The 23,466-nt window shown below is 44.4% G+C and overlaps 1 protein-coding gene across 1 annotated transcript; it reads right to left on the bottom strand.

Annotated features, from left to right (window-relative positions):
- Nucleotides 1–1,762: 1,762 nt before the first annotated feature.
- On the bottom strand, nucleotides 1,763–21,805 carry EMP1 (epithelial membrane protein 1). Its single transcript, XM_003313504.6, has 5 exons — nucleotides 21,631–21,805; nucleotides 6,948–7,066; nucleotides 4,961–5,057; nucleotides 4,715–4,855; nucleotides 1,763–4,002 (listed from the first exon to the last, which is right to left on the bottom strand). The coding sequence occupies exons 2-5, from the start codon at nucleotides 7,023–7,025 to the stop codon at nucleotides 3,845–3,847; spliced, it is 474 nt and encodes a 157-aa protein (XP_003313552.1). The 5' UTR covers nucleotides 7,026–7,066; nucleotides 21,631–21,805; the 3' UTR covers nucleotides 1,763–3,844.
- Nucleotides 21,806–23,466: the final 1,661 nt, after the last annotated feature.

Below are 23,466 nucleotides of genomic sequence, written 5' to 3'. Positions count from 1 at the left end.
AGTCACCCCTCCTCACAATCTACTCCAAAATTTCCAACAAGTTTTCTTCTTTTCATTCTTCCTCCCACCAGCCTATCCTATTCCCTTCTCTCCCCCCACAAAATCTAGCTCTTCTTTAAATACATTTAAACATTTTCGCTAGGACATTTCATCTATACAGGATATGCTATATTCTAACTATTTCTTAGTAAACATTGAAGGGAGTTTCTTCCTTTATTCAAGTATGGAACCCTGCTCAATATCCTTTTGGTCTTCATATGCCTTCTTTCAAGGCCTTTGTGAAATTTTTTTCCATGCCTGAAAGCCGGTGGGGTTTTACACAGGGACTGCGATGGCTAAATCCAAGGCAGAGTGGGATCTTTATCTATTAACCATTTGATAACTCAAGTTTATCCCTTGATGAATGAATAAGTTATCATTTGCCTTTGGGTCCCATTCTTGAGTGGTCATGGAGAGTTCTGTATCTCACCCTCTTTATATTCATAATTTGCACAAATTTCATCTAAGAGTATTTACTTAACCACTTTAATTTGTCTCTACCTAAGACATTTAATTCAACAAATACTTTTTAAGCTTCTCTATAAAAGGGACTCTGGCAACTTTCAGACCTGCACTGTAGCACCAGCTCTCTGCTGGCCCACCACTTGCAGACTTTGGGCTTGCCTGCCTTCAAAATCATGTGAGTCAATTCCTTAAAATAAATATATTTTTATTTATTTATAGATATGTTTGCACACACACGCAAATCTTATTTTTTCTATTTCTCTGGAGAATTCTGACTAATGCACCCCCATTCACCATCCAGGCTTTTGAGGAGAAAGACACCAATCTTAGCAGCAGAGGACACTCTGGATAGAGCTAGGAGTTTGTTGCAGAGTCTGACAAAAGTTCCCTCTGCAGAAGGGATGGAAGGATAGCCTTGGGGGTTGATTTAGACTGGGTGTATGACATGGGGGAAAAGAAATCCCTGGGGGAGCTAAATGAGGGGAAGTGGACCCCTTATGATAGTTTATCAGAGCAATCTAAGAAATCACGTAGGCCTCTGAGAAAGCATCAAGAATCAATGCAATTTGATTAATTGACTTAAAATATGTTGAACTTTTCAGCCTCCATTGTGTATTTTTGGTGCAATACTCTGTGCAACTATTTCATCCAAGACCAGAAGGGGCTGGAAGATTGCCTGCTTCACATTAAAACCCTCCTTATTGTATTGGTGCTGACACGACACAAGGATATGCAGTCTTTATCCAGTCCTTATTGCTCACAGAAAGATACCAGTCCTTACTGCTCACAGAAAGTAGTGAAGCCTCCCTTCACTCACAGAGCCCACACAGGTATGCCCTGGTTTATGTAATGAATGGGCTGCTACAAATAGGTGTGATGCATGCCTTTGTGAATCACTTTATATTTTGAAGACACATTAGAGAAGCTGGCTATTTCAAAGAAATTTCACAAATGCCTCATTTCTTAATGTCACAAGCATTTCTGATTTATAATCATAACCCCTTTCTAATGTATTAGCTTATGAAGTTCCATTTTTTGCCTAAGAGGTTTAATCAAAGCAAGATAAAACTATGCTTATAATATTCATTACCTGAAAGAGCTATTGCAGAAATGCCTAGTATATTACCAGAAAGTAGCTTAATGTCTCAAATAAATGTCAAGTTGTCCAAATCAAACTGATAGGCAGCATAATGAGGGATAAATGTCATAATTATCCATATTTCTCCACATTTTTTTTAGAAAAAAAACATTCACACAGTGAAGGGAATCAGAATCTGTTTTTATATCCCTAGAGTTATAAACATTTGTATCAAAATATTTACAATTATAGTATATGAAATAATCTATTAACGAAGAAGCCCAATACAGTACTAGAACAATCCACCAGAGTAATGCAAATTACATGAGACATAAATGTCACAGAAGAAAAGTAAAAGATAAGGGAATACATGGTTTACTCCAGTCATAGTTCAGCTTCTTAACAAAATGTGAGTATTCCCTTTGGATATGTCTGATATGTAAGTATGTTTCTGCACTAAGACAGCCTTCTATAATCATGTGATAATGAAATCATAATGACAAAGTTCATCTTCCCACAGTTTTTGCTGGCCAATCTCTCTAACCTCAGCCTAGGTAATTTGGTGGCTTGCCCTCAACATTTCCTTAACTAGAATAAACATAGAGAAATAGAATTAGTAATAATCCTTTTACATAAATACCAGAAATCATGGCATAACAACTCCCCAAAAAGGAAAGGTATAAAAGAAATGGATGAGGAGAAAGCTAATAAAGAAAAGTAGGCAAGATGTCTCAGATTCTCCCTGGGGTAGATCTTCTCAGGGCGATAAAGAAAACGTCTTCCCAAAAAACCCCTTTAGACAGAATCTGAGATGGCTTAAAATAGCTGCTCCAGGGCAAAGCAATGCCTGCTTAACCAGGAATGACATACTACTTCTAAGTCCTGTATAGAGGTGCTCCTGCGGCAGCAGACAGCTCGTCTACCATCTGACTAGGTACCACAAGAGTTTTTGCTTTTTTATTTTAAAGAAAAGATCTTCCCATCACCTATATTTTTATTTATCTCATGGGATTTTCTTATTTTCCTGGGAATGCAGGCACTCTGTTCTTATCATGGCTGAAATATGGTATGCTTAATACTTCACAATTATATAGCACCTTTCACCCAAGGGCCTGTTGTTTGGTTTTGGTTTATGTGTGTTTTAATCAGCTTCCAGAATTGCCATGCCTCACCTGTGAAGTGGGATAGGCAGGGTCCCCAAGAGGTGATCACTCCAGATGGTGTCTAAGCCAGAGCTACCACTGAGCCTAGGAGCCCTGATCCTCAATATTGATAATTAGACAAAACTTCCTCAAAAATGTTAGAGGAAGAGTAATAGGATTGTGCTACAATGAGCCATGTCCATCTCTCTCCTGTTATATACTTAAAAGAAACACTGACTGCATTGAGGGGAATCCTAAAAACATAACCCTAACATGGCACTGTTGCAAGACTGCCCCTTGGATCCCATAGTTTGTGTGGTACTTTTACCACCGAATTGTTCACTAGTGACTTTAGAGAAACTCCAGAAGAGCTGCCTTGGCTTTCAGCGAGAGGCCTAGCAAAGACCATGGCATGAGGTCTCCATGAGGAACAGCCGTGTGTGAGGTCTGGACTGGGCTCTGACCATCCCCCAGGTTTTCCATTGTGAAAAGGTCTCCTTCTTGGTTTAGCTAACCCACCAGCATGACCTTACAAACTCTCTCTCCTCCTCCCATTTTGTCACTGAATTCCACAGAGCTAAATATCTGTTCCAAAGAGGGACAATGGCTCACAGGCCAAAGCCCCCCAGTAGGCACTTCAGACTGGAATGTGATGTTTTGCTTTGGGTCAGAAGGGCAGGATGGCTTCCAGGCTTAGCGTATTCAGCACAAAGACAGTATCTGCTCTTGCCAGAACTTGTACCGCTATTTTAACTCAGTGCAGTAGGTCTGTGGACCTCAGTGCATGACCCAGAAGTGGGGCTGGTGTTGTGGCAGCTGATGGGGCCCCAGACAGTGTGTGTCACTGAGAACAGCTGGAGGCCAAGTCTGGTGGCTGCAGGGAGGCTCTCTGGACCCCATCAAGGGAGCATCAAAGTACTAGCCAACTACTTTCTCCCCAGGGCAGGGGCTTGGCAGTAGAGAATCCCCTCAGTAATGGTTTGGGATTTGACCTCCCCCCTTTGCTTCCCCCTCCCCCCTCCCCTATCTCGGTTTTTCCTGTACAGCAACCTCCACTTCCCTCCCAGATTCAACGGCTTCCTCCTCCCCACCCCCCAGATCCCCATGAACTCGTCCGGCCTTATTTCTTTCTCAGGACCAGATAGAGAACGCCGATGATGAAGCTGAAGCAGAAGCAGATCCAGCCCAGGATGTAGGAATAGCCGTGGTGATACTGCGTTCCATCACGATTCGCATAACGACTAGTGTAGATGGACATCCCCACAAGAATGCACAGCCCTGCAGGGGAAAAGGAGATTTGGCGGTGTGTTTTCTTACATTAAAGTCGAGAAAAAGTTTTACTAATTTTAAGAAGATCCTATTTCCCTCATTAGCAATAGGAAAATGAACTCTGCTTGTTTGTCCCTAAACAGGAGTTCTGATGGATGTCCCCTGGGCCAAGCTCGACGGTATGTTGATAAATTAGAGGTGTCTGGGCTCTCATGTCTGCACTGGTTTGTGTGGCCACAGTGTGATGTAAAACACAGAACCTCATGCCTACCACCCAGCTGTCCTGTCTGGCCCTTGTGGGTCTAGGAAAGCTACTCAGGGATGCAAAAGAGCATGTCCTTCCACCAAACCGAGTATATTGGGAAAGAACAACAATTAAATGAGAATCACAATAATGGTGTGCATTGTGGCAGTGGTTTCATCTTTCTGAGAACTCCTACCTTTCTGCCTTCTTGAAGTGTCTTGTACACACGTGCTACTAACAGATATGCACTGCCACTTGGTAGCTACCCAGGAGCACTGGTTTTGAACAATGAAGCAGATGAGGGTTCTCAACCCAAGCAGCAATTCAAGGTTCTCCACAAGAGAACAAATAACCAGAGGAGAAAATTGCACAAGGAAGTTTCACTGAACCATGTGCTAATCTGTTCAAGTTGCCAGAAACACCCATGGTAAGATGGACTTAAAAGTGTAAACTGGAGTCTACCCATGAGATACTCACAGCACACCAGTGTGGTGGCCCCTGAGAGGAAGAACCGGTTTCCCTTCTCCATGGTGAAGAGCTGGAACACGAAGACCAGGAGGGCAATGACACAGAAGATGATAGAGAGAATCATGAAGGCCTGCACTGTCTTGAGGGCATCTGTAGACACAGGACGAGGAGAACAAGGGCATGAGGTCACTCCAGGGGCTGAACATTCCCTGACCACACCTATTGTCAGCACTGGGTCAATATCTTTATATATACCTTCACTGGCATATGACAGGCTGTCACTGCAGCTAACGTTGGTACAGTTTTTCCAAAGACCTACTGATGCATCTGCCGTATTGGAAACCAACCAGACCTGAAACCAGAAGGAAAGAAAATGTTGATTGAAAGCTGGCCCTCTGATTTAAAAAGAAAATAACAAATCAGCTTGCATCGGGATCAGATTTTAATAAAGACATTCTATTTAGCTATAACTATGGCTATGCAGCTTATCTGTGGGTGGAAATAAGGTCCGATTAAAACTGAAGTTCACAAAGTTGCCAAGAGAAGAGACACAGAAGAATGTGAAACCCAGAAAGAAATCACCTAGCCCTCTTTGGGCTCCACATTCTTCATGACTTAAAAAAAATGGAAGTAACTCAACCACAGTGGTTTAAAATTCTAAGGTTCTGAGAAACAGAAGTCCAGGATGAAGAAACTGACTTAGGTATGTGCAGTTCATATACTCTAACAAGATTGTTTCATTTAAGTCCCTGGTTAACCAGGAAAAAAGTGAAATGTCCAACTGGAAACAATTAAGAAACATAAGACCTACTGGGAAAATAACAATGAATCTAGTGGTTAATAAGCCACTTTCAACTAAACAGAAGGATCAAACTTGACTGTCACAACATGCAAAGTAATTTGATAGTAAAATACTACAGCAACTGCTTTCCTGTAGGGGCTACTAAAAGCTGAAGGGTGACCTGAATGGATTCCCCCAGACTGATCATGGTGCCGCCATCCCTTCCTGCCTGGCCCAAGAAAAGGAATTATCCTTCTGGAAGAGAAAACAAGTGCAGTGTCCTGTCTACACACACACAAATGCACACACTGGAAAGGTGGGGCCGGGAACATGCATCACCTACGCCAATCTCTGCTCTTCATTCAATAAACAACTGTGTGCCTAGCCTTATATTAGGGGCTGGCAATTCACAGATACGCAGCGCTTTGGCGCTCATTAATACACTTTGAAGAAGCTTATCAGATTTATCTGGATAGATATAGGAGTTGACATATAGAATGGCTAAATTACAAAATGAGGAGGTCGCATGGGCGGGGGTTGTCTTATCACAGTTATTCTTAATTAGCCTTGCTTATGATCACACCCACTAATGTTTGCAAAGCTCTTCTATCTGAACTTTAAAACTCACTTATACTTTAACTGTGATAGGGACCTAAACAGATTCTGAAACCATGGTTTGCCTGCCTAGTGATTGGTGGCCTTGGTTTTTAGGTCCAAGGAGCTGGCTTTTTTCTGAGAAAAGCACAAGTAAGAGCAAATTGGGCGCTGTAAGCCACCACTAGAGGTCAGAGTAGCCCAGGGTTCAGAGAGAAAAGACACTACCTCCATTTTTTTTTCTTGTTTTGTCTGAGTTAGTTAATTCAGTGGCACTGGGTTAATCTTGCAAAACTCCACTTTCACATGCTACTCTTTGCTCAAAATTTGAATTCGTCAGTCTGGCATCCTCTTCCTCCCATCTATCCTTCTAATCAAGCTTCTCAGAAGGAGGGGAAGTTCGGCTCCAGCCACATAGGTGTGTGTCCTCCTTATCCTCTGACCAAAGCTTGTCCTTCCTACATGTGCTCCTTTGCTAGCACTCCCACCTGAATGCATCCCTATGATCCTTCCACCTTCCCTCTTTCACTAAGAGAAACTTCAGCCATCTACCACTCCTCCAGGTTCACCTCAAGCTCCACTCACCCCTGCTGCTGGGAAGGCTCTTCTAGAGACCGAAGAAGCTGCACTAGATCCTCCAAGCCCTTAACCACCTACAGCTCTGGCAGGAACACTCCTGTGGACATTCACTTTTATGCTCCTGTTATTTAATTGTTTGAAGAGCAAGCGTGTGTTTATTTTGTTTTCCCACAACTGAGCTGTAAGTTCATGAAGGGCAAGGGCTGTGGCTTAAACTTCTTTTGTGCACTTGATGTAAATATTCGAATGATTTCTCAATGAATGAATGAACAAAAGAACATTACTCACATTGGCAATGGTGCTAACAAATAGCATAATAACAGTAGCGATGTGGACCACAAAGATACCAGCCAGCAATACCAACATCTTGGCTCTTTTTTTTTGGTAACTCGTGAGCAAAGAGAGTTCTGAAAAGAAAAAGAAAGGGACAAAAACGGTTACTGTCAGATTCAATAAGACGACTCAGCTTTCCCACACGTGTGGGCTCTCTGCTAACATGGGGAAGAGCTGCACTAAAAACCATCACAATCTAATCATAAATTCCTGAAAACACCCCTGTAACCTAGTTCTGATTTGCCTAAGTGCCTATTCATCCAGTTATACATACCTACATGGAAACAGAATTTGGTTTCTTCTTGGGGATTTACATACTCATTTCTCTAATACATTCTATTTCAAAAAAGGAACAAGAACATTTTATGATAACTGTTCGTATTTTATTTTGTTTGTGTTTCAGAGGTTAAAAATAGGACTTTGATTTTCAAAGAAGTAGGCCTTTATAATTTCCAGGTCTCTGAACAATGTCATATAAATGTCCATTTTCCACTAGGAAAATGTCCATGCTTTCACCAAATTGCTCACCCAGCACTTTTAATAGAAGTAAATGCCTTCTGAAGAATAGCAGCTATTACTCAATGCCCATATACTGAATAGGCTACTAATATGATCCTGGGCGAGATATAAAATGTGAGAGGCACAGTTCTATTATTATAATGCTGTTTGGTTTTCAATAATTATAACAACCTAATTACAGTTTAATGGTCTGGTCACCCTCTGACTGAGCATTTCAGACTAGTATTACTACACCTGAGCCTTTGGGCTCTGTGTGCCTCATGGCAGGAAGCCTGCCATTGGTCTGGGCAGAGAGTCATATTTTCCACAGCTCAGTGTGACGGTTCTGGGGGCTTTAAAAGTAATGCAACTTGAAATACCACCAAATGTGCCTTCTCCTTGTACATGACATTTACACAAATTCCAATCCTTCAGGACTCAATACAGAAGACAGGCAAATGCATAAATCACAGGGTGGGAGGATTGGGAACTAATATCGATTAAGAATGTGCATGGATAAACAAAAGCTTTCAGCCATAATCACAGCAGAGAAGGGAGCCCACTGATCATAAAGCCTAGGAAATAAAGGAAGTGTGAAGGATACACATGGGGGAGGCTATTCTGATTTATGTCAGCTACAGAAGGAGAGCTTTGTCATGCCTAAGACTGTCACAAAGCAGTGCAGGCTCAGAGAGACATCAAAAGGAAAGGGCTTGAGGTTATTCACACCCTAGACAGAATGGATGTGTGGATGCCCCAACCAAGGGAGGAGATGGCCAGGCACATCCTGCAATTGTTCCACTGCCCTCTCTCACTCCACCTAATTTAATTGATGCTTTGAATGTGCTTGAGGCACTTTGATGCCACATCAGGTATTTATTAGAGAGCACTGATACTATAATTCCAACACTTCACATGCCTTTTATCTCCTCTCACTTTCTTTATCAGGCAACCAAAAATCTAGAGTGATCTAATATACATCAGGGTGCCTTGCTCTCTGCAAGCAAGGAATGAGAGGCAGACAATGGCTTCCACCATTCTCCCTGACCGTCTCCAACAGCCCCTTCCCAATCTGGCCACTTCCTTCCAACCCAGGCTGTTTTTTAGGAATGTGTCCAACTTAACTGTGAATGCAAAAATTATGAGGTTTATCCTGCCTCTTCAGGGGAGAGGTTGGAGCTTTCATGTCTGCTCTTAGTAATCCCCCCACATATTCAAATTCATTTTTGCTTTTCTCAGGTTCTAGCACACCTCCCCAATTTTCTGCTTGACTTAAATGCACAGTAAAAAGAGTTTTTTGAATCAGACAGAGGTTGAATTAGAATCATATCCAGTTATTTGACGCTCATCTGTTTCCTCATTTAGAAAGTGGAAGTCGCAATGTCAATTGCAAAGGGAAATGTGAGGATGAATTCAGATTGTTTATGTAAAACACCTAGTGTCTGACACATGGCAGCTACTAATAATGGGGTTGCTTTAGCTGCGGTTATTATTATTACTATTATTCATAAGTGAAGCCGGGTAGCTGTTGCCAACCCAACCCAGTTACTCAATCGCTAGGCTGCCCCATGTTAAGTGCAAGTAATAAGATACCTGCTGTCTAGTTCATGAGGCAGGGTGTATAAAATCCTTTCGGTCCTCTTAGAAATTGTCATTTGTCTAACCCTTGCCCCTTAAGGGGGGAGACCTCTAAGAGCACACCCTCAGGAAAGACCAGGAGAAAGTTCACTTTCTCAGCCCAACTTCCTCATACCCCTCAAGATTCACACCTCACCAGATCCTGATCTCCTTGCCCCCTATGGGGAAAGGAACACACTGATTGCAGGGAATTACAAATATTACATAACGAATACTTATGTTTAATCCTCCTCGGGCTCTTCAAATGACTTTCTTGCTCCTGTTGCTTCTAATTTACAAACATCCTCTTCTTAAAAGGGGGAAGGGCTGGAGGGGCCAATAACAAAATATAATCCACCAAGTGAGGCCACTTAAATAAGTCACAGAAAACATTCCCTCCCTGATAGGCTGTTGGGAATTCAGCAGCATTTTGTCTCCTTGGGTTGCTCTGTAACCCCTAAAGTCAAGTCTGATTTCCTCTGCCCAGCTCACACTCTCTGTCTCAATGACCCCTCCCACGGCACCTCTACCTGGGCCCATGCATCACAGCCCTGGTGGTGTGTGCGCGTGCCTGGCCCCTGGATCCACCTGACCATATGCCCTGCCCATTGCAGGCTGGAAGAATGGATGTGAGAATCAAGCAAAAGAGCAACTCTCTTTCATCTTAGATTTTTGTGATGGTGCCCTCCCTGTCTTTTCACCACGGAAAGAAGCAAAATATCTTGAGTTAGCAAGCGATCTTGTGCAAAACACACAGTTCTCTCTGTTTTTAGCTGCTGTATCCAGCCAGAAGGAGGGGCTGTTTAGCTTAAGCTACAACTTCTCCATCTTTTCACCGGCCCATTATTTGTCAGGTTTTACTAATATCATTCACTGTCAGTTTAGAGGGGCTTCCATTATTTTCAATGGCCTTCCCCCCAACACAGGTGAAAACAGAATGAATTATCTTCTTGAGTTTGTGGGCTGAATCATCCCTAGTTACCGAGTCTTTACACTGTGCTAGATACCTCCTGCCCCCAGGGAAACCCTCAGTCTGGGAGGAGGCGATCACTGAGGTCTTTATGAAAAAGCCATTAGCGGTAACTAATGGGTAAATGTCTGGGCATTTATCAAATAGCAGAGTATAATAAACAGAAGAACCCCTGCTCCTGAAACTTCCACCCACCCATTACTTGCAAGGTAGCTTGTGGGGAGATTCATTCTCTGCCCCATTGTGAATCTTGCTTCATACAAAGGCACTGAAAAAAATACCGTTTATGAGAATTTATACCATTGGAAGTATTGGTGGCTACTACTTATTTCTTAGCAGTGTGTTTCACTAAAACAATAGTAGACTTCTCCCTCAGCCCTCTCTAAAATGATATGGGTGGCACTCTCCAGTGGAAAGCATACCCCTAGTCCTAGTGAGGCAGCGCAAACCAAGATGCAGAGAATCACAGCATTGCAATTCTGAATACTTTGAAGCAAGACCCGCTTTTTGCAGAGCATTTGGTGCACTGAGCAGTTCCAAAGTTGTAGGGGAACGCTCATAACAGCATTCATTTGTGGTGCTTAGACTCCCAGACCTAGGCCAGCAGAGTTTATCAATTCATTGCATTTTTAAAGAACAGGCCATCCACTGACTTCTATGTGGATGCCAGGAACACATTTCTGTACCCATCACTGTGAGTGGAGGGTGATCTCCTTCTTAAGCCTCATCTACCTAACATACATGGCACAGGGGCAGTTAGGGGCTGGGTGGGACACTGAGGAAGGTATAGGACCCATGTATGTTGACTCTGGAGAGAAGTATTATTAAGAGAAATGGAGATCAGCACCTCGGAGCCACACACAGGTCTCTGATATCCCTTTTCTGTTCTTCTTTCTGCCCTAACGGACAGGCTTGCAGTTCCCTACCTCTGACCACCATCTTTTGTTTCTGATCACTGTTCCTCCTTTTCTTTCTGCATTGCCCAGACCACACTACAGCAGAGGTGTCTTTGTGCTCCTAGCTCTAATGCAAACCTCACAAACACTGACCATTCAGTATTCAGATAAAGTTCTTAGCTAACAGAATAGCTAATATAGTTATAGTCAGTAGAAATAACCCTGAGGGAGTTCGAGATCGTCCTGGCTAACGTGGTGAAACCTAGTATCAATTAAAAATACAAGAAATTAGCCGAGCGTGGTGGCGCACACCTGTAGTCCCAGCTACTGGGGAGGCTGAGGCAGGAGAATCACTTGAACCAGGGAGGCGGAGGTTGCAAAAAGCCAAGATCGCTCCATTGCACTCCAGCCTGGGCAACAGAACAAACTCCGTCTCAAAATAAAATAAAATAGAACCTTGAGGATTAAAATTGCTCGTGACTATAGCTCTAAAGGACTAACTAATATGAGACATGAGGGAAGGGAAAGAGGGATAACCAAACCTCTCAAGTTATCTCCATCCATTTAAATCTTTATTGGCTTCTTGCCTCCCTCTTACACACCATACCACACACACACACACACACACACACACACAAATGAAAGAATCAAAGGAACACAGCCCTGAGACTGCCATGCATTGCCTTGTTGCCTTTGTTCAGGCAGCCTAACACTTTTAGGGTTCTCTGACCAGTGAGAAATTACTCAGGCCCCCATGGGAGCCTTTCCTTTTCTGGTGGGTAACTAAATCTGCAGAGACTTTGAGAAGAATTGACTTCTAAGGACCAGAAGGGAAGTTTAGAGGTGCATAATTTGGTTCCCTGATTGCTAACCTAGGAGTCAGATAACTTCTTCCTGTCCAGAAGTCTGTGGGTTCATTGAACTGCCATGGGGCCTGGGGGCAGCAGCAATTCTTTAAGAGTGGCCTAAAACACAATAACTGGGAGCAACACAATAGAATAGAGCAACCCAAAACCCACTTCTCCAGTGAAGGAAGTGGTCAAAATCCTGGGGCTTGAGTCACTGAAGAATTAGCCTTAGCTGAGGGGTGGGAGGGGAGCATGCTCAGAAATCAGGAGCTGAAGATGATGCAAACACTGGGGGAGGCCCTCAGGGCTCAAATTTCCATGATTCATTTGAGAGTGGGTGAGATTCTCCCAGAATGAAAGGCATCATGGAGACCTTCTCTACAAAAGGGCACGAGAGAGCTTTCTGAGAAGCAGGGGATGGATCTGGCTGGCATTTCCCTGGCAGCTTAAGAAAGGCCAGGTTTTTTCTGGGGAGAAAAGAGCAGTAATGACCACTGCCAAATGTCCTATCTTCCCTTCCCCTCATTCCACTTTTGTTGCCCAAAACATCACAGTCCTACCCTGAGTTTCTACCTCCATTACTTATCTCACATCCTTCCTTATGTTCTATTCCCATTGCTACTGTCCAGTTCAGGTCCTAGCCTGACCATGGCATCAGCCTCACCCATGACCCTGTCTCTGAACGCCTCCCCTCTAACATATCTTCTACCCTGCTACTGGGTTATCTGACCATGGCACTCCCCTGCTCAAGAACCTCCAAACCCCCACCTCTAACCACCACCAATCAGCAGGAAAGAGGCTCCACGCACCTCAAGCCAGCCCTTGCAATCCCAGGACTTGGATTTCCAAAAATAAAAGCTCTGCTTTTGTATTATTCTTTCAGTGACAGTCTATCAAATTCTTTTCAACCAAGCTAAAATCCTACCTCTTCTAAAAAGCCTTCCCAGATCCATAGGTTAGGAGCAGTTTTCTTTTCTCTCTTCTTCTATTGCCCTCACATAGCTTTTTATTAAAACCACTGATGACAGCCCTAAGATTTTAAGTCCCTGAAGGGAGAGTCTTGCCTGTGACAGGTACCAAATAAATATCTGTTCAATGAACAAATAAATGAATTAAGGATGGCCATATTTTCTTCCCCATGGAAAAATAATCAATGTCAAAATGACTGAAGACTTCATAATAAACACAGAATTATAGAGGGAAAATATTTCCTTTTTTTTAACATACATAGACTTTAGTCCTGTATTATTTTTCAGAAATTGTTTAATACTTTACTACAACTATGTATTGAGCATCTTATTGTATGCAAACTTTGTTATATATTTCTATATAAATACCTATGTAAATATGTGACTGTTTCCTGAGTGCATTTGAATATACAAGGGTATATATGTGTGTGTTGCCTTTTGTTCAAGAGGAAATAAGTGAATGCAAAGAAAATGTCTTAAATTTCTAAACACTAGTTTGTCTGCAGATTTAATCTTTCTCTCTACTTCTTTGAATTATAGAATCTCAGGACTGAAGAGGGAGGTCTTTAAAATTCCTTTTCAATTCAAGAAAGTCATCTACAAATCTGACCAAAGAACTATCTGAATCATGCTTAACCTCCTCCAGTCATGGAAAGCTCACTACCTACCAGGATCCCTTCCCCGATTAGAAAGATTTTTCTGACAATACGTCCGAGTGTGCTCTTTGCAACGACCACCATGACTTTTAATTCTGCCGGTGAGATTACCCAACTAGACTAATTCTTCCTCTTTCTAGCATGGTTGTCTTCACAGCAGAACTACCAGGTTATCAGAAGATTCACCAGAGGCCTTCACCTTAGATCTCAAAATCTCAGTCAAGTCATAACACAGTCCTGAGATTACTGCTAGACACTCCCTGTCTTTTTGCTGGCCAATGTTTTTCTGACAGTGAGATTCTGATCTCTTTCTGGATAACTGTAAACTTTGGAGAAAGCTTTCTCACAGCATCTGACCAAAGACGTGGTGCTTCCTCCAAAGCACGAGGAGAGAGAGAGGCGTAGCCGCTTCTGGTCAACTGACCCCCATGAGTCAGACGACCCCACACCACCTTCCTCAGCGTGACACCTGAAACTCCGCAGCTGCCTCTCCTTCCTAAGACACCACGCAGGGTGGCACGAAAGCCTTTCTGTCCTCTGCGCAAGTCGGGAGCATTTTGCTTTTGTTGGTTTGGTTTTGATGTGTTTGTTTCCCATGAAGGATCATTTGGTTGGCAAAATGGATGCGCATGTAACACAAAAGCAGAAAAGGAAGCACTCCCTTCTGGGGGCAGCCGGAGAGGATGTGTCTGGAGGAGGAAAAGACTGGGATTAAAGGCAGGCTGAGTGGATGAGACCTTGGATGAGCCTCTCTGGCCATTGTTACTGTTGTTTTATATCAAGTGTACTTTTCCATTCTCAATATTGTTTTTATGCAGGGGTGGGAAAGCAGGGTATTAATTTCTCCGTGGGAAACATGCGGAGAAAAAGGATTCTCAGGGGCCATTTCCTCTGGCCTCTGCATAGCTCATGTTTGGTGTGGAAGGAAGGAACCTCAGGTAGGACTTGATGTTGGAAAATACAGGGCAGTTTTTACAACCAGGAGAAACATCGTCAATCAAGCAGCAAAAGTAATAGGGACCTACATGCTGCAGGGAAAACAATTATTTTTTTCATCTCCCAAATGCAGGCTATTATAAATGGGGGTTATTATACAGCAAGTCGTGTTGGTCTGGTGCTGTGTAGACTAGCACAGAGTCTCACATAGTCAGGGGTGAGGAGCCAAGGTGTGGGTTGGGAGTGGGGCAAGCACACTGTATGAGAGAGAGAGGACCTATTGGAGAACCAGATTCTTATAATAAATCTGCCTCTGACCAACTTCTGACTTTGGAAAAATCACATAACCTCTCTGGTCAGTGGCTCCTACAGGCACAGAGTTCAAAGTAGCACAGAGCAGGGCTTCTCAGCTCCAATCCTGGCTCCACCACGTCTGAACTGTGACCTGTAGACGTCACAGGATTAGCATGAGGGCTGAAGGCCTGTGCCAGGCACAGAGCGGGGGCCACACAGTTCCTGGTTGGTTGGTCTCTTCCTCTGTGTAAAATGAGAGGCTCGGGCTGGGGAAATGGGCTTTATGCTTCTCTGGCAGAGCCTGAGGGCCAACAATTATGCTAAAGGCAAACAAGCGGCATGAATATTGTTTTTGCAAATGCTCCCAAGGAGAATAACCTCTCTCTCTTATTTCCACTTGTCCTCTTTTGTGTCCAGGGGAGGGGTGGATCTGGGCAACATCTGCAAAGACTGAGGCCAGACCTGGGCTGTGAAGTTGGGGCCCAGCCTACTCCCCCAGACTGCAGCTGGTCAAGGGATCAGGCGATGTTCCCTGGGCGAGGACGGAAGCGTGAGTTGCCTTCTGCTTTTGACAAACGAGTGTTCTGGCAGCCAGAATGTCTTCAAGGGAGAGGTTGCCAAGATAATAACTAGGGGTTTGGGAAGAAAACCTAGGTGTGGCCCGGCCCCAGCGGCGCTTGGGTGGGACCAACAGTAGATGGCGGCAACATGCTTCAACCAGCAAAGCTGCAGCCTCCTGGAAGGCGGCAAGCTGGGAGGGGAGGCCCCTCGCCTAGAGACACCCCAGACCCATCAGGTTGGCTCAGGGCTTCATTTCAATTCGTTCTTTAGAGGTTGAGAGGCATTGAGGTCATTCAGTCCAACCCCTTGATAAGAAGGAAATGCACGTCCCCAAAGGAGAAATGGAATCGAATCAGAACTGAAGCCATTTCGCACCTTCCAGGCAGGGCTCTTCCACCTGGCATGATTTTCTCTCTCCTGTCTCTTGGCTTAGGGTTTGGTGGAAGTTCTAGAACTTCTACCAGATCTACTGTTCTCTCTTTTCCTCCTACCCTCTCTGAGTTAATCAGAGAGTCAGCATATACCCCTTAAAACTGTGCCAATTATAAAAACACAGGGTCTTCAGAGGCCACTGCTTCTCCCTGTCGTTTTGCTGAGAAGTCCCACCCAGCAGAGCCAGACTGCCTGGCCAAAACAGGCCCGAACAATATCCCCCTGCAAACTCCGAGCAACCTTCTAACCCTCAGCACAGGAGTCCCCACCCCACCCAGACATGGAGACTATCTTTCAGTAAAGGGAAGCTCCAGGTCTCAGCTTCAGAGCTTTCTCTGAGATCAATGTGAACACACTGCCTTGCCCCAAACTAGTTGTTTCAGGGTTGCAAACCTCTGTCCAACTCCCCTTCTCCAGCGTCCTGGGGAAGGGTCTTTGATTCTTTGAAATGAGAAGTCTAAGGATCAAGAACCCCATTTTGCTCTCAGCTCTGATCTGACCTGGAAGAGGAGAAACATTGAAGAGGTTCCAGCCTGGTGGGCACACGTAGTGGAAACTAAAATGATACCAAAGAGGTGTCAACCATCCTGAAAAAACAAGAGGTAGCCAATGTGACAAAAGATTCTTCACAGGGGACAAAGAATCGAATTTTGACTGAAGGACTGCCTTGAAACATTGAGGGTGGGTGGTCCCCAAACAAGAGCGGAAGGATGGAAGGGGAAACATCCTCATCACTTCTCCCTTGCTCTTTTGCCCCCTTTCTGTCTTTCTCTATCCACTTAGCTTTTTCTCCCGCTTCTAGGTCTTTCTGCCTGCCTCCTCCCTCAACACACAGGCCTGGAAAACAGCATCCCACTTGCCCTCCCTCCCTCCCTCCTGTCCTAGTTGCACCTTACTCTTCCTCCTCTCAAACTGTTCCTCATTGGCTCCTGTCCACACCTGTACACCACACCTTCATGCTGCAGGGTCTCCCTCCTCAAGAAGAGGGTGGAGTTTCTTTCCCAGAGCCAGCTCAGTTTCTCCCTGAGCCTGATTCTGTTCCTGGTGAATGCTTTGCTGTTGTCAATGTCTTCACAGACTCAGCCTGCCCTCCTCATCTGAGCTGGCACCCTTTACGTTTAATTACTCAAACCTCTTTCTTTTATTCCTAGTGCCGAGTGAATGCTCATGGCTGAGGGTAAGTCCGGGGAACACCATACCTAAAGAATCTGTGAGTGGATGAGGCAGAGGAGGCTCCGTGGGTCGTCAAGGCACCCAGGAGACGAGAATCCTCTGCAAAATGCCCTTTTCAATGCCACGCGTTGCCCTATTTCACTTTTCTATCAATTTTTACAGATTAAACCAGCTGCTAGCATCAGCACAAGGGATTTCTCAAAATAGAAATGGTAGGATCTTAATTTTTTTGTTTTTCGTTTTTTCGGTGTTTTTGTTTGTTGGTTTGTTTTGTTTTTGTTTTTTCTGAGACAGGGTGTTGTTTCATTGCTCAGGCTGGAGTGCAATGGTACAATCATAGCTGACTACAGCCTCAAAGCCCTGGGGCTCAATCAATCCTCCTGCCTCAGCTTCCCAAGTAGCTGGGACTACAAGGCATGCACTACCATGCCCTGCTTTTTAAAATTCTTCTTTTAGAGACAGGGTCTCACTATGTTGCCCAGACTGGTCTCAAACTCCTAGGTTCAAGTGATCCTCCCACCTCAGTCTCCCAAGTAGCTGGGATTACCACGCCTGGGTGAATCTTAGAATCTCAGAGCCATAAGGGGTCTGAAAGAACCACCAAGTTCAACTTCCAAAAGCAAGAAGACAAGTGCCTCGCCTGTGGTTACATGGCAGCGTCAAGATAACACCACTGCCCCTCTGTCTTCCTAGTCAGCTGTCTTACATCTGCTCCAGGATTCTTGCCACGCTTTCAACCTGTGCTGAAAGGGCTCTCTAGTTTAACTACCCGGTTTGAAGAAACAATTCATGAAACAGGCTCAGCAAATAGAAAAACTGTCACAGCCACATAAGGCCAAGCGCACCAACAGCAGAGGATTCCATTGCAGTTCCAGGGAAATGCCATCTCCACAACACAAAAGAAAACCTTGACCCAAACATTTTGTTAAAAAGGAAGAGAGAAGCAGCAATCACCACAGGTGTTTGTGCTTTCATCTTTCTGCTTCAGTATCAGTGAATCTCCCAGGTAAATTGAAGGAAATGGTTTTACCCAGGCAGGACACCAGGGACTGAATTGTTGCAAAGAGCAGTCTCAGGACGTGTGTATGTCGGGGCTGGGTGCTGAAGATTCAAGTAAACCCCTAACTGGAACCATATTTAGGCTTCCTTGATTACTGAATAGCAAGTGCAGTCCAGAAATTCAAGATCACCTGGGCGGATCTGGGAAGAGTATTAGAAAAGGGAAGCTTATGGTGAGACAATTCCCGTTCTACGCTGGTTAAGGGTTAGGAGCTCTTCTCAAGGGGCTGATACCCAGATTGCTGGCCAGCAATTACAAGGAGGCTACATTTGATGGGCAGCCTGTTCCCGTAATTACTATGATGGGTGGTGACAATGTATAGGTGTGGGCTACATGAACTATGGACCAAATTATGGGACAATCCCCAAAAGGCCTAGCTAGAAGCCTGTGTCCTGGTATTGGATTGATCTAACCATGACCTAGTAGGTAGCAACACTGGGTGTGTCCCTCCGAGTATGTACATCTGAGACTCCCAAATAGGCCTGAGCTTTTGTGTTAGGCAGCTATGTACATACATGTAGGAGGTTAAAGAAGGAACCATATTCATGCATTTAGAAAATTAAATACCTCCAAATCAAAAACCCCATGAGTATGATTGACTATGTGCATAATTCCAAACTTCAAAAATGCTCCCTGCCCTTCTGAGCCGTAGGCAAAAAAAAAAAAAAAGAAGAAGAAGAAAAGATAGTGCAATGTAGATCCATCAAGTTGTATTCATTAAATATTAAATAGGCGTTAAGTGTTTAAAGGATGAGAATCATTGGGTGGAGCAACAACAAAACCAGAATAGATATTTTCTGAGTTGTTTCAGGCCAGCAGAATCAGGAAGTTATAAGGAAGTTGATTTTGCTTGATTTAAGGAACTTTAATAAAATTAGAGCTGGCCTGCTAAGGGGAATGAGTGTGGAGGTACACACTGAGGTTCTGAGCTCCCCGCATCTGGAAATTTTAAGATCTGTAGGATGGCCATCTGTTCAAGATGGTGTAAAAATTAGATTTCTGCATACAGTAGGAGAATGAATGAGATCCAAGATCCCTCCCAAATTTAGAATTCTGTGAACGAAATGACTTGCCTCCTGCCCTTTCCCGTGTCCACGTTTCAGTTATGTGCCCCACCAGGCTCCATAGAGTCTACAGAAAACCAGTCTTGCCTCATCCACAAGTTTTCCCCGGTCTTCAACGTGTCTCTCTCCAGTAGTCCCTGTGGGTCTGGCACTACCTGAAATCCCTAGAGCCACCCAGAGCAAGCCAAGAGGGCCTGCATTCCCGGGTGAGGGGTCTCCATGAAGCCCACTGACAAGGCTGGGAACTTGATGGGCCTAATCTGGTCTCTGGAGGAAGCAGGAAGGGCTGAGGAAGGCGCAGTGAGTCCTTTCCACTCTCCACAGAAGGGATGTCTTTCCTTTCCCCAGCGGTCTGCCCAGCAGTCCTGGGAGATAGCCAGATTCTAAGGATGTGATTTGCTCCAAGTTGGTTCTTGATGGCCTTTTGCCAACTCCCAAGACAGTTTAGTACCCACAAACAATGTAAATGTGGGGGGCCCTCTGACCAGGGCGCCAGACAGGATGTCCTGCAGCCCCCGCCCCCGCCCCATTCTTCGGAGTCTGGGTGGAATTGGATCTGCCCCTGAGGGTGGGAGGCAGCGGGCAGAGTGGGGGGGAAAAATAACCCTCACATTTCGGGATTGTCAAAGCTGAAATCCAGAAAAACTCTCACAGCTAAGGGAGTCTTTCACTACTTCTTGGAGGAAGAGCAGAGAGCAGGAATCAGAACGGCATTTTTCTAAATTGTCTTCAAACTCCAGGAAGTAACATGTAGCATATTTTCTCCTTTATAAACCTACAGTATCATGTGAAAGCTTGCCACAAATAATGCAGTTCATGATGGTTTACACTCCCAACATTGTCAGGGCTTTCCGTGTGTTGACTGGTTATTAGTTTTAACCTGCACAGAACTAAAAGATTTGTATAATTTTCACAGGATATTAACACTATTGATTTAATAATGGCTAATCCACATCCATGTAATGTGGAAATAATAAACATGTGAAGCAAATGTAGGCGTTCCCTTCATCTTGAAAAGTTGCCCTGATGCCTACTCAATCATCCCCCCTTGGGGCAGTTTTACAAGGAGCATTGCCTGCTCAACACAGGGTTGATTACATGTAACTTCTCTCCCAACGTACTGCCTTTCTAAAGGAAAAGCCTAACTTTGTCAGACAAGCTGAATCCTGTCATTCTCATCTTGTTTACTTGGGGAAAAAATATACCAGTGTCTATGTTGAAATGGGCCACACCTCGGTAGACACTCACCCAAAATGCCAACCGAAAAAAAGAAAAAAAAGGAAAAGCACCCTTCTTCATTCCTCCAGATTTCATGATTAGCATGAGTGTTTGCATTTATACAATCACATTTCAGGAACGAGAGAAAAGATAAGCATTTCAAAACAATCACTGCCTTCCATGCAAAGAAATTCCACATCCACTTTCTTTTAAAAGTTCTTTTATCGTTTCTGGTATGCCATCTTTTCACTCAGCACTGAAAGGCATCTCTTTCTGGGGTGAAAGCACAAAGCCACTCAACAATTTTTAGCAGGCACAGATGAAGTTCTCCTGCCCCACCCTCTTCTCCAAACCCAGCTTCCCTTTTGCCTCCCCCGCCCTCCACATCTGGCCAAGAGAAGGCATCTGGAATCCTCATCAGCTCCTGCTTCGACCAAGTGAACCCCTCCCACGTTTCATTTAAAACACCATTTGCCTCCCTCTCTTTCTCTCTCTAACAGTTTTCTTTTTTCATTTTTTTTCTTTTTCTTTTTTTTTTTTTTTTTTGAGACAGAGTCTCACTCAGCTGCCCAGGCTGGAGTGTAGTGGCGCAATCTCAGTTCACTGCAACCACCGTCTCCCGGATTCAAGCAATTCTCCCGTCTCAGCCTACCAAGTAGCTAGAATTACAGGCACCTGCCATCATGCCTGGCTACTTTTTGTATTTTAGTAGAGACAGGGTTTCACCATGTTGGCCAGGCTTGTCTTGAACTCCTGACCTCAGGTGATCCGCCCGCCTCAGCCTCCCAAAGTGCTAGGATTACAGGCATGAGCCACCGTGCCCGGCCAACAGTTTTCTTTAAACAAACCAATCCCCCTCTTCCCATCCTGTGAGGAGAAAAAAATACTTAAATTTAAACAGAAGTGAATAGGGAAGCAAACAGGCAGGAAAAGCAATGTCAAGAATAAACTGAAAACCAGTTATCTATCCACCACCACCCAAAAAATCCCAACCAACAACCAGCGAGCAGAGAAACAGTTCAAGTCCTGAAGCAATCGGAATCAAAACGGAGGAGGTGAAAAACATCTGGCCAGTTCCCGATGTCATTTCCAAGGTGTGTGGTGTTTCCTCCATAAACAGGATCCTATCCCAGTTTGTTTCAAAGTCCCTGCTCCCTCCACATCCTAGAACAAGAAGCCGGTCACTGCCAGGCACGATTTTAGCCCCATCCCATTGATTTCCCCAGACTCCGTCCTCAAAATACACTTTTCTGAACTTTCTAGAAAAAGTTGTCTCTGTATCCACTTTGAGCCAAAAGTTTCAAGGACTTGGTTCTTAGAGGATCATAGAAAAATAGCGAAGGAAAAAAAGAAAAAGCAAAGCTAAGATGAGGTCAGAAGAAGCAGAGCCGTGGAAAGGAAGGAGAAGTTTTGCTGAGAGTCCCCACAGCGTTGGGAGCTGTCCTACCTGAAGGGTCCCAGCGACAGAGGCGCTCTGAGTGGCAGGTGCTGGCAGCAGCCCTGGTCCGCTCTTCTGGAAGTATGCAACCGCACTGAGGGGAAGGACCTGCCTCCCAAGGTTATAAGTTTCCTCTGCTGGTGTACTGGGGTGTGTAATGGGCGGTTTCTTTTCACCCTGTTTTAAAGGAGTTTCTATGAATCAGTCTGGCTTTAAAAAAAAAAAAGATTTGTTGGTAAGCTACGCCCTGCTAAGCTGGCAGTCAGTCAAGAGTGGCTGGGAGTGAGCCATCAATTCAAAGAACCCTGTTGTAGGCTCTCTCTGACTCAGACACACAGACCACAGTGGAAAAAAGGAGGGACATTGCTTCAAATGAGTAACAGGATCACACAAATAGATCTGTTTACTGAAGCCCATTCCTCCTCACCAAAAAGGAGACTTGGTTACCATGGACATAAGGCAAAACACAAGGTTTCAGCCTGGGAGGGGGAAGAAAGGGGCCAGTGTCCTGCTGACTGAAGTCCTAGGTCATCATCAAGCGAGATTCCCAGTCTTCCTCCCCCATTAAAAGCATCAGCTGCTGCTCACTGTCAGGAATTATCAGATTCCTTTTTTTTTATTTACTTCCCTGCCTGACCCTGGTGCACTGTCCTGTGGGTGGCTGTACAGGGAGGCCCTGAAGGCGAAGGGGACACACCAGGAGCTCTTGCAGCCCTGCCTCTGAGTGATGGAGCACTGATTGAACAGCAGAGAATTCCTGGTCTTTCATTATGCTCTGCTAGTGCCCGTGTGGACTCTCCACATTCCAGGAGGAAGTCCTCTAGTTAAGAACTTTGCTCTCTGTAATAATCAGCTGGACCTTGTTCCACAATTGACTTTCTTGAACTTGGCCAGTAGCATAATCATCCCGACTACCTCCCTGCACCACTCCTCTCTCTCTCTCTCAACACTGGAGCTGGGAGAGGCCTGTGAAGTCATCTCATCCCACAGCCCAGGCATTCCACTGGAGAGAGTAAAAGCCCAGATGCCTGAGTTCAAGCCCAGCTCTCCACAAATTTGCTGTGTGACTTTAGGCAAACCACTTAACTTCTCCATGCCTATTTTCTCATGCATAAAATGGAGATGGCAGGTATGTAACTCATAGAGCTATGATGAGAAATACACATATAGGGGCTCATGGCAGTGTGCATAGTGAGCGCTCAACAAATCTTAGCTACAAGGATTATTTTACTGAAGAAGCAGCTCAGGCCCAGAGAGGTGAAGTGACTTATTCAAGGAGATACAGTACGTTACCAGTAGCAGCTTGGATCTAGGTCAGCACATCCAAGCAATTCTATTTCTGTTATTCTCTGCTGCACCCTGACAACTTATTTCAATTCAAAATATGCGTGTGTAGTATTTATTCATTCATTCCGCCAATACAGGCTGCACGTCAGTCGTCACTGGGCCTGATTCAGAGCACTGAGTCACAGAAGTGAATGACATCCCTGCCTCTTGGAACTTATATTCCCTAAAAAGATAGAAAACAGACTGGTGGCTATTCACCAAAATGTTGATCAAATTCGATGATAAAATTATGGGTGCAGTTTAGTTTGTTCTGGTCACAATTCTGTATTTTCCAAATCCTCTGCAATGAACCTATATTACTATCTTTAGGATGTTGGCATGTGGATGGATGGATTTTAGGAAAAAATATTTTAACATGGGAATGTAGAGAATATTTTCTAAGGTGGATGATAAGGAAAACACAACACACACACACACACACACACACACACACACACACACAATGATTTGATGATGCTGCATCTTCACAAGTCCCTGAGAACTGAATTCTATCTCTGT

This window comes from Pan troglodytes, chromosome 10, assembly GCF_028858775.2.
Source record: "Pan troglodytes isolate AG18354 chromosome 10, NHGRI_mPanTro3-v2.0_pri, whole genome shotgun sequence".
NCBI classification, from domain to species: Eukaryota; Metazoa; Chordata; class Mammalia; order Primates; family Hominidae; genus Pan; species Pan troglodytes.
This window is presented reverse-complemented; position numbering and strand designations above follow the sequence as displayed.